This window comes from Lissotriton vulgaris, chromosome 7 (assembly GCF_964263255.1).
Source record: "Lissotriton vulgaris chromosome 7, aLisVul1.2, whole genome shotgun sequence".
NCBI lineage: Eukaryota > Metazoa > Chordata > Amphibia > Caudata > Salamandridae > Lissotriton > Lissotriton vulgaris.
Window position 1 is genome coordinate 815252824 of NC_141695.1, and position 12197 is coordinate 815265020.

The 12197-nt window shown below is 45.6% G+C and overlaps 1 protein-coding gene across 1 annotated transcript in view; it reads left to right on the top strand.

The window, feature by feature from the left end:
* Positions 1 to 12197, top strand: part of DNAH17 (dynein axonemal heavy chain 17) — a 15539113-nt gene that overhangs the window by 7160111 nt on the left and 8366805 nt on the right. Inside the window, exon 34 of the mRNA XM_086931082.1 lies at positions 6205 to 6312. Within this exon, the coding sequence (XP_086787208.1) occupies positions 6205 to 6312 (108 nt within the window). The remainder of the gene's footprint in view (positions 1 to 6204; positions 6313 to 12197) is intronic.

The window sequence follows — 12197 nt, forward strand, 5'->3', positions numbered from 1 at the left end:
ACCATCTGGTTAGAGTACAGAGCGGGGACGAGTGGAAGACCGCGTTTCGAACTAAATTCGGATTGTTCGAGTACCTTGTGATGCCCTTCGGGCTCTGCAACGCCCCTGCCGCCTTCCAATACTTCATGGATGAGGTACTACGTGGGTGTCTGGAGACATTCTGCATCGTGTACATAGATGACATTTTAATCTATTCATCTACCTTGCACGAACACGTGGATCATGTGAAAACTGTGCTACATCGCCTACGGCAAAATTCCTTGTACGCCAAACTCGAAAAATGTCTTTTTCACGTGAAAGAAGTGTCCTTCCTTGGTTACATCATCTCGGCCCAAGGCTTCCAAATGGATTCCAGCAAAGTGGAGGCTATCGTAGGATGGGGCACGCCCAAGAACGTCAAGGCAGTGCAGAGTTTCCTTGGTTTTGCCAATTACTACCGAAGGTTTATCAAGGATTTCTCCAAGATAATACAACCTATATCTAGTCTACTGAGGAAGAACACTGTGTTTTGTTGGAACTCTGCAGCGGAGAGGTCGTTTCAGTATCTCAAAGAACAGTTTACGCAGGCCCCTATCCTGCGACACCCTGATTCGCAGATACCATTCGTTTTGGAAACTGATGCCTCCCTGTATGCCATTGGCGGCATACTCTCCCAGCGTCACCCAGAAACAGGTCAGTTGCATCCTGTGGCCTATTTCTCGAAGAAACTTACCCCTTGCGAGATCAATTACTCCGTTACGGACAAAGAGCTTCTCGCTATAAAAAGAGCGTGTGAGGAATGGCGGCACTACCTGTTGGGAGCTATGCACACAGTCGAAATTTACACCGATCACAGAAACCTGTTGTTCCTTAAAACCGCCAAGGCTCTTACTCCTCGGCAATTGAGGTGGACTCTGTTCTTTTCGGACTTTGATTTTGTTATCAAGTATCGTCCAGGGCCGCAAAACGGGAAAGCTGACGCTCTTTCCCGGATTGGGGAAACAGCAGAACAGAGTACCGAGAAGGAAGATGAGCCTCCACTGATCCTTCGGGAAACCAACAATCCATCTTCCTTGATCGCCTTGATATCTACACCGGAATTCCTGGATGATGTGCGGGTGGCACTTGCAGATATGGACGTGCAAGGTTGGATACAGGAGGATCCTGACCACCGAACGGAAAAGGACGATCTTGCTTATCATGGATTAGCCATTTTTGTCCCCACTGAACCTTTACAACAAAAAGTATTGTCATGGATCCATGATTCTCCATTGGGTGGACATTTGGGTATCTATAAGACAATTGCAGGGGTGGAACGCAACTTCTGGTGGCCGAAATTGCGAGATGCAGTGAGACATTATGTGATGAACTGTGCTGTCTGCATTCAAGGGAAAGCCATTCATGTTAAGCCTATTGGATTGCTCCGACCACTCCCTATTCCGCCTAAACCATGGCATACTGTGTCAATGGACTTCATCGTAGAAATGCCACCCTGTGAGGGGAAAACCGTGATCTTAGTGGTCATAGACCATTTAACAAAGATGGGACATTTCATTCCCCTGAAAGGCCTGCCTACCTCTGTAGAATTGGCACAAGTGTTCCTACAAAACATAATACGTGCCCATGGGATCCCTTGTGTGATCATCACTGATAGAGGTACGCAATTTACCTCTCATTTTTGGACAGCCCTTTGTAAGATCCTAGATGTTGATGCTAGGCTCTCTTCGTCCTATCACCCTCAGACGGATGGGAAAACGGAACGCCTGAATCAGACGTTGGAGCAATATCTTCGCTGCTTTGCCTTACAGAACGATACGGAATGGACTACCTTGATATGGATGGCGGAATTTGCTTACAACAACGCCATTCATTCCACTTTGGGCTGTTCCCCTTTCTTTTGTCTGTATGGCTATCACCCCAATGCTCTGCCTTTTGAGGTGCCTGTTCACTCCCCGGTGCCCAGCATACACGAACATCATGCACATCTCAGGGCGGTGTTAGTTGAGGCACGACACAGTTTAGTGAACGCTCAGTCTTCCCAGAAGCGTTTTGCTGACAATAGGAGATCTTCTGCCCCCGAGTATGTGGTGGGGGATAGGGTGTGGCTTTCCACGAAACATTTACATCTGAAGGGAGAGAACAAGTTGAAGCCTAGGTATGTGGGGCCTTATGCCATTGAGAGGGTCATTAACCCTGTGGTGGTACGACTGACACTCCCTGATACTTGGAGAATCCATCCCGTCTTTCACGTTTCTCTGCTTCAACCCTGTCCTGTTAGTACTAGGTTGTCTGATAGACCCCTTCCAGTTGAGGTTGATGGTCAGGAGGAGTATGAGGTGCATTCGATACTGGACTCCCGTATGGTGCGAGGGCGGATTCAGTACTTGGTAGAGTGGAAAGGGTTTGGCCCGGAAGAGCGAACTTGGGAACCGGTGCGTAACCTCCATTGTCCTGAGTTGGTTGCTCGTTTTCACGAACTGTATCCTGGTAAGCCTGGGCGACCGCCGGGACGGCTGTCCTCGAGAGGGGGTTCTGTGGCGATTGCGAAGATGAGAGGGTTGAATTCTTGCTATGAAGTGAAAACGGGAATGTGGCAAAAAACTACGACTCCCAGACTGCCCTGGGGGAGTCTTGTGAGTACTAAGCCCCTCCTTTCCCAGGGAAAGGTGCTTGTCAATTGTTCCTGCAGTTCGAGTCGAAGGATGGGCGGATGGTGATCCCCGCCGGATTCCAGCGAGAAGAAGTTCAGCGCTTTGCCGAGGAATCGTGTTTGGAGATCGTGTGGAGAAGCTGGGATTTCGCCAAGCGGTATTTTGTTAATGCGAGAAGGAGCGCGGGCTCGCCTCCTTCCGAATTGTAGATTCGTATCCTGGACTTTAGATTTGTTGTTCAGTACAGAGTAGCCGCGGGATTATTCTAGTGCGCATTTAGCGCTATTATGAACCGCGAGTAAAATATCCTAGTTATCGGGCGCGCGTGGTTATATAACGCGAGCCGGTAACAGGCTATAAGTGTGAGAGAACATTTGGAGGCCCAGCGCGGCTGCGCTATGGACGCATCTGTATGCTGCCTGTCAGAGAAAAGGAACTCGAGTTCAAGGCAGATGAGATATGTACATTGAAATACTTTTGGGAAAAAACGGAGTTCACGTTGTGCTGATAAACAACTAAAGGAGAGCAACAGAGTAGAAGCCAAGTTTGTTTGTGATTTATGCTCAGTTGAGTAAACTTATTATTGTGGAACTGATGGTCCAAGACATTGGGGATTATCCTCTTTATATCAAAGGACGCGTTGAAGAGATAAAGAGTTATTGGAAACCCTCCATTAGAAGCCCTTTCAGTAGGAGTAGTGGTGAGTGACACCATAATCTCACTTGATACTAGATTTCATTATAGTGTGAACCTGAAGGGTAATAGTGTGTTTGTTCCCCTTTCAGATACCCGTGACGGTGTTACTGAGCTGTCCTTTAGACCCAGTCCATTTCTGAGACGAAGCGCAGAGAAGCACCTCCATCTCTACGTTTCCACATCTGCTTCTTCTCTCCTTTTTTCCCTTCTCTGCACAAAGTCAGACAGAGGTATATTTTTACTCTGTTGGGGGTTGTGTAAGCAGGGAGTCTGGGCCCTAGCATCTATCATCGTCTCTGCTGGGACAAGTAATAAGGTTAGTGGTGTTTATGTTCCTTGTGCTGCTGCCAGTCCCGACAGGAGTGGACTGAGGTAGGGTAGAGTGCACTGGCATAGATTAAAGTGGTGTAGAATAGAGAGGCATAGAGTGCAGTGCCATAGATTGCAGTAGTGCACAGCAGGTTAGAGTAGAGTAGAGTGCAGTTCAGTAGAGTGCATTGGCATAAAGTGCAGTAGAGTGGCATAGAGTGGAGTGGTGCAGAGTAGAATGAGGTGGCATTGAGTGCAGTGGTGCAAAGTAGAGTGGTCATAGTAGAGTGGCATAAAGCTCAGTGGCAGAGAGTGCAGTGTTGCAGAATAGAGTGTTGCAGAGTAGAGTGTCACAGAGTGCAGTAGTGTAGAGTGCATTGGTGTAGAGTGCAGTGGTATGGAGTGCAGCAGAGTAGAGTATAGTACCATACAGTGCAGTGGCAATTGTTTTGAGTAAAGTGGTGTGGAGTGCATTGGCGTTGAGTGCATTGCCGTAAAGTGCAGTGACGTGGATTGTACTGGCATAGATTGCAATGATGTGGAATAGAGTGGCAAAGAGTGGAGTGGCACAGGGTAGTTTGCAGTGGCTTAGAATGGAGTGGCCTAAAGTGGAATGACATAGAGTTGTGTAGAGTGCAGTGGCATAGAGTAGAGTGTCATAGAGTCTATTATCATAGAGTGCAGTGGTGCAGAGTAGATTTGAGTGTAGTGACGTAGAGTGCATTGGTGTAGAGTACAGTAGGTGTGGCGTAGAGTAGAGTGGTGCAGAGTGGAGTGGCAGATAGTGCAATTTTGTAAAGTAGAGTGGCATAGAGTGCAGTGGCATAGAGTGGAGTGATGCAGAGTAGAGAAGTGTAGAGTGTAGTGGCATAGAGTGCATTGGTGTAGAGTGAGTCAGAATAGAGTGCAGTGTCAGAGAGTGCCATGGCAGAGAGTGCAGTGTTGCAGAGAAGACCGTTGTAGAGTGCAGTGGTGTATAATAGAGTTGTGTAGAGTTTATTGGCAGTGGCGTAGAGTAGAATGGTGCAGACCAGAGTGACATAGAGAGCAGTGGCGTAAAGTTCAATTGGCTTATAGTGCAGTTGTGTAGTATTGCAGAGTAGGTTATAATGACGTTGAGTAGAGTGCCGTGGTGCAGAGTTGACATTGAGTAGAGTGCTGTGGTGCAGAGTGCAGTGGTGTAGAGTAGATTGTTTCAGAGTAGAGTGGACTGGTGCACGGTAGAGTAGAGTGGCGTGGAGTAGAGTGTAGTGGTGCAGAGTATATTAGAGCGTAAAGTGAATTGGCATAGAGTGTATTGGATAAGAGTGGAGTGGGTCAGAGTAGAGTGCATTTGCACAGACTGCAGTGGCATAGAGTGCAGTGGTGTGGAGTTGTGCGGAGTAGCAAATATTGCACTAATACATAGTAGAGTTCTGCAGAGTAGAGTGCATTGGCATAGAGTAGAGTGGTGCAGAGTAGAGAGGCTTAGAGTGGTGCAGAGTAGGTCGCAGTGTGGAGTGGCATGGAGTGGTATAATTTGGTGTGGTGCAGAGTTGAGTGCAATGGCATGGAGCGGGGCAGAGTAGAGTGAAGTAGGGTAAAGTGGAGAATGCATGGTATGGTAGCATACTGCCCTTACAGACAACACATTTTCAATTGAAATACCCCTTGCATCTGTACAGACAAACTGTTTTATTGATGAAAAGTCCTCAGCACAAAACAATAATGTGTGGAAATGTCATCACCTAGTGTATTGATTTGTTTTATCGTATAAAAAAATATTTCCACCACACTTCAGAATTACCAAGACATTTTCTTCAATTGTGATGTCCTATTTCTGATATTCTGAAATATCTGCACAGTTAATTTACAGACCTTTACATTTTGTTGTGCTAGAAAAAAATAACATCCTAAAGCCTATCCACTAGCACACCCTCAGTAACCAACATGATTGTCACATAAATCCTCTCACTTTCAATTCAGAGAAAGGAAGGTAAACACAATGCTCCCTGGAAGAAAGAGCCTGACATTCGACATCTGTCTTTGTTTGCACAAGAAATGTGACAAGATAAGAATAAGATTTAAAGATCTGTTTACAGAAATTCAGTACTGGTAGACGAATACATGAAATAAAGGTTGGGGAACAGAAGGGACAAACTTAAACTGGACAACCTAAAGCAAATAAAGCCAGCAAATAGTAAGCAAGCAAATGTGGGTTTGCAAACCACAAAGACATTAGTAAGCAAAGGGTGGAATGCATTCCCAGGGAAGCTTTCTGAAATTCCCCATGATGTTGTTAGCGTAGACTTCAACCTTAACACCTTAGCTGCGTGTAAACATTTCTCCCCAGTGCTGCGCTGTCCATTAGAACTAGTGCTGAATGGACGTTCAATGGTCGTGCGCAGCACTGGGGAGGTAGCGCTGCTGACGACCATTGGCCGTCAGCAGCACTTAAGGGGTTAAAAACGTTAATTCGCCAGACTTGCGATTTACACAACAAGTGAGTGTATCCCAGACAACCTATCTATTTCAAGTAGTACCCTTTTCATGAATTTCATAGTAAACCTGACATTTTAATTTGTAACAGGTTGCTTTAACCGGCACACAAATTTGGTGGAGCACAGAGGTTGGGATAGCATTTTCCAGACTGGAGGAAGGTTACGAAAATGCAATTAAAGATTACAACAAAAAGCAGGTGAAGTTATTTTCTTGTCTTTATCTTTATGGTAGTTTATATGTATGCATATCTGCATAACTGTGTTAATTGGTATGCCATTCTCTTTAGTTTTTGGCTGTAGAAACCGCTTTTCTTCTTAATTATTGAATAATATTTGATAGATTAATTCAGTAAAGAACACCTTCCTGGCTTTATTAGTTCTTGGTAACTTGCATATCGAATAGTCCAGCTCACTCTCCTCACACATCATAACCAAATATAAGGATTGTCCTTCAGGGAGACTCAGCACTAAAGCTTGCCCTTTAAAGCATGCAGTGGCAGTGACAATTGTTTTTTTTCTTGTACTGTGGAAAGGTTTTCCAACCTTTAAAGCAGAAGAGCTACAAGCTTCCGCAACAAAAGTAATAGCTACAGTGGGTGGAAACAGCTGTGCATGATTTCTCAAATACAAATAGCAGTGGTACCCCTGAGGCAGTTCCCCACATGCATCCCATTACTTACTCTATGCATTATGCGAGGCAAGGTCCACAACTATCACACCTATCAAGCACACTCCAATCCTAAACATAGAAACATAAATACCAACATCCCTGTCTCTTTACTACTAAAAGGATACAAGGGCAAGGTACTTCTTGAATATAGCAAGCCTCTGCAACCACTCCCCAGGAATCCAAAAAAGGAAGGGAAGGAGGGAACGTAAGTAATGGGACGACGAAGTAGTAATTGGAGAAATGAAGATTACTGGTAAGTCCTTTTCTTTACAATATACAAGTGTACCCAAGCTTATACAGAAAATAGACAAAAAGACCGAAATGCTTCACAACATTTAATAAACATCAAAAAACAAGTAAATAATTTGTAGGTCTGGGCGTAAAACTCTGCTACGCTCACTGAGGTTGTGGAATTCAGCAACTCTGAGTAGAACGCAGATTGCTGATAAACTCCACACTCCACCACGGAGCTGTGTTTTTTTATTTTTATAGCATGCTCGAAGTGTGCTTTTGGACAGGTGGGAGCGACTTGCCAGGTGCTTCTGATCGCCCACGAGATTTTCACAGCGGTTCTGGGTTGCCACAAGATTTGCTAGCCTGCCGCATGTTCCCACAAGATTTTGCGGTCGCCCAACATGTCATTTGAGCACTCCAGTGTCTCTCAGCGGGTGTTTTCTGCCGTATGCGATCCCAAACATGAAGGATCTATTGCAGCTGCAATCCGGGAAAGATTCTCTCCCCGAGAAGCATCCAAATCTTCATGAAACTAGAAGGAAGTGCCCCAGAGTCTCCATCTTCCAGTTCCTATCCAGCAGGCTCCTCCCAGTGCTTAGTCCATCTCCAGGCCACTTTTCATTTGGATTTGGAGCTGGAAGGATCCGTCTTTGTGCCTGATGCATATAGCATTGTATTTAAGGACTTTGTATTTAAGATTTCACAAGTAAGTACTTTTAGTCAATTTTTAACATCTTTTGTGGTGGGTGGCCTCTAGTTTCAGTAGGGGCCTAGTTATTTCTTTGTAAGTAAGTGTTCTTCTTTCATAAAGGAAAAATGTTGCACAGTTCACTATATTTTCTCAATTTGTTATTTAAAAATAAATAAATTGCATTCTTGATTTAATTATTCACAACTATGTGGCCTGGTCTGCCAATGGGCTTTCCAGCCAGTAGGCCCAGTGCTAGTCATGAGTGCAAGAAACAACTGTTTGTGTGGTGTCTGTTCAATTTGAAACATTATTTAGGCCATGGATGAATTTAGATTAAAGTACAAAATGTGTTTTTGTGGTATTTCATGTTTTTTTCTGCAATCAGCGTTAGGTGGGGGTAATGCATTTGGAGGATGTTTGTTCTTTTAAACATTTTTAGCTCTGTTAATTTTCATTTTTGGCATTGCTGAATAAATGCTATGTTCCCTATGTTGCCAATGCCTCTTTTGTCTGGCCGGTGTGTGTGTTTGCCATAGGCCACCATTTGGCTGTGTTCCCGATGTGGCCATGGATCATTTTGTATAGTCAGTCTTCCAGCAAGTAGGCCCAATAATAGCCTTGGGTGCATGAAAAACAACAGTTTATGTTGTGTCTGTTGAATTTGAAGCATCTTTTAGGCCATGGATGGATTTGAATGAAGTACAAAAAGTGTTTTTTTGTGGTGTTTCACGTTTCTTTTCTGCAGAGTAGGTTGGGTAATGGCTTTGAAGAACGTATGTTGTTGTAAACATTTTTAGCTCTGTTAATTTTCGTTTTTGGAATTGCTGAATTAATCAATGCTGTGTTCTATCTGTCGAACTATACCGCCTATTTGTGTTTGCTATAGTCCACCATTTACCTTTGTTCCACATGGCATGTGGACAGGGGCCATTTTGTATAGTCAGTGTCCATAGGCCTGTATGTGGTCATTGTTTTCCAGGCATTCGTGTTGCCATTTGACTGGCGGGCAGTTTGCATAGGCCGTCAGTGTGTGATTTTGCCATAGGCCTGCATGCGTTCTTTGTTTGTGGCCATGCCTTCTTGCTTGCTCGTTGTTATTTTTGTGTAACCAATGACCAAGTGTCTGGCGGCCAATTTGTGTAGCCAGCCTGTGTGCTTTTGCCATAAGCCTGCTTGTCTTCTCTTTGTTCTCAATGCCTTTTTGCTCAGTATTGTTGTTGATGACCACGTGGCAATGACATGCAGACATTTTGTGCATCCAGCCAGTGTGGTTCTTTGATTTGTCATATGCTTGCATTGATGGTTGACCAATGAGATAGCAGTATAATAAATTATTATTATATCTTTAAGAACAACTTCACTTAATAAAAAAATGAATACATTTTTTTTAAAGAATTTTTTTCAATTATTTTTTAATTTTTATTTTTTATTAAAAAAAACATTTTCACCACATCTGGCATCGATGAATCAACCCCATGCCTTTATAGGTGCACAACAGCATTCATTGTCTATGGATTACTCCATTCTCATTTGTCAGCTGCACCTCCCTGAGTGCCACATCCCAAGTGACATGATGCACATAAAGCAAACAGTTACATCTGTATTTTGTTGCTCTTTCTTATCCTTCCTGAGAGTTCAGTCAATCACCATGAAAAGTTATGTTTGTGTGTAGCTGCAGTGTAGAGGCCAATGGCGGGGACCCCGGGAGCACCAGGAGTACGTGTTGGAGTGTCTCGGCCATTCGGGACATGTCCTCTGTTATGCAGCTGCATGAATGTCAGCTGGTGACTGACCTGGAAGAGGATGAGAGAGGTGGGTTGATGAGGAAGACTAGCAGGTGGAGCTGAAGCCGGAGAAGAGCAACAGAGACACCGACGGCTGTTGGGGGCAAAACAAGAAAGCTGAGCAGAGCAGTCTCCCCAATTTCCAGATGCAGTGGAGGAGAAGAGCAGGGCTGGATGCCCAGAGACGCCGAGGTGAAGGCGAGACAGGTGATGTCGCAGTGACTCCATTTGAAGATCATGGCTTCAGGCAAGTTGCATGAGAGAGCGCTCGTTATGTGAGTGGATGGTTTCTTGCTCGTGCTTACCTAACAGGCTTATAGGGGCTGCGTCGGAAGTCACTTTAAAGGTCCTTGAATTAGGGTCTTCTATTGGTTAATTTTCTTTGTTTTGTGTGTGCACGACGTACACTCTGGAAAGAGGGTTGTAGAAGCAAGGTGCAGAATCTTCCCAACACGGTGTATCCCAAGAGGTTATCACCCCTGAATTAGACCATAGACAGACACATAGTGGTGATCTGGTGATGGACCTAGTAAACCATATATACCTGGATGTTTGTTTCCCCAAGGGTAGTCTACCACCGTGGATAAGTGGACAAAAGACGTGGAAGACAACCCTGAAAGTGACACAACTCGAAGGATAGGAGAAGGGGAAGAAACAGAAAACCTAAAGGAAGACCATAGTACTTGGGGCTTGAAGAGAAGAAATTTGAAAATAACATTGAAAAAACTCCCTTTTGATCAAGCAGAGCTTGATCTCTTGTCCTATAACTGGGTAGTTTTCAGTTTCACAGATGGATACACTGCATTGCTAATTATTCACAATAAGAGTAACCAGTGACCACACTAAATTATATTGTTTGTACTACTAATTGAACTGCTACAATGCCATGTCTCACTGATGTTCTTCTTGCTTCTTTTCTTTTAGGTGCACAATGTGAGAAGGTGGCCTGATATGCAGTGCTCACTATTCTAGTGAACACTATGTATCAGTCCAACAACCCTTATTGATGATTGGTTGTAAGTCAACCTTATAGACCAGCTATCCTAGTAGCGTGGATACGAGCAGTCTAAGGCTAAAGACTCGAGAGGGCGTGTTAAGCCAGCTGTTATACCACACATATACTCCTTGAACACCAAGTGAAAGGACACCACACAAGTGTTATGAAAATAAACAATGTATTTATTAAGATCACAACAGCCCTGTACTCTTTATGAGGACAGGGTACTAAGCACAACACAAAACTCTTACGAAAATACTTAAGTTAGCACAGTATATACAAATGCCCGAGGGGCACGGAAAACCATATACTCTGAAAGTGGAATGCGAAATTACTAGCAGGTAAGTACAGTACTAATAGGCTTTGGAATCACTAGGACTTGACTATAGAATCGTTAGATTACTTCTAGGAGACCCAGGGGACTCGGGTGCAGAGTGTGCACTCTCACGCGTGATGCGGGACAAAGTCTATGGTAGCTAGTAAAGACAAAGTTAGTGTTCTCGGGCGAACCCGACCTGGTAGGAGGAAAACGAAAGTGGATTCTGACCCTTGGATAGTGAGGCTATGCCGGGGCACCGAAATGCCGAAGTTACCTAGCCCAGGGGCTGCAGCTGCATAGGTCTCAAAAGACGTCGGGAATCCTCGTAGACGGACCAGGAGCCTGGAAGAAAGATGCTGGCAGGCGACCAGTGAAGAGAGTTCGAAGTGATCCAAGCCTGGATCTTGAAGACAGATGACACCTGAAAGCAGAGGGGACCAAGTTCGTGACTACTAGCCAGTAGTCAGGTGGCACCAGGAGGGCACCGGATGGTAGTCACCTCGACTAGGTGAGTGGGCGACGCTGGGCTCTGCAGATCTCACGGACCAGGAGGCGTTGTCGGCAACCAGGATGGAGGAGCGAGCTGTCCCACGATGGATGAAGCTGTCGGCGTCGCTGGACCCAGGATTGGGCAACAAAGCCTTGGCAAATTCAAGCCCACGCGGTGGACCTAAAATGGCGTCTTGAGTGGACCAGGAGGGTCCAGGGTGCTCCTCTTTTGGAAGGGAGCAAGGGCCAGTCTGGAGCAACCAGACCAGCAGCAGTGATGTCGTTGGGCGTCGTTAAGAAGGCCACAAGCCAGCGGGCTAGTAGCCAAACAACGCGGTGAGCAGCAAAAAGCAGAAGGGCCCCACGCAGATCGTGGAGATGCTGGGAGGCTGTACTTCGGTGCTGGAGCTGCTCAGGGTCGGGGCTTCTCGGACCCCAAAGCACTCACCAGAGGGACACTCGGCGGGCGTGCTGTAAAGAAGTCGTGCAGTCTTGGCGATAGTCGGTCCCTCGAGGTCTCGTCGCACTCACGGTTCTCAGCTTGGCTGTAGAGGTGAGTAGAGGTCAGAGGTGCCAGGGAAGCCGAGTCTCGTCGAGCTGTGTCGTCGGATTCCTGAGGAAGGACTTGCAGCAGACCGCAGTGTTCTTTAGATGGTGCCTGCGGATGCAGGGTGACTACTCCTTAGTCACAAGGGAGAATCTTGAAGAAGAAATCTTGAAGTCCTTTTTGCAGAAAGTCGTGTCTTGATTCCAAAGATGATCTAATTTGAACAGGGGGCCCGCTCCTATCTTTATACTAAGAAAAGGGGCTGACCCGGTGACTAGGTCCTGCCTATGGGTGGGATTAGGAGGGGGGTGGTTACACCCCCTCCCATGCCGGACTTTCCCCAGGCCAGGG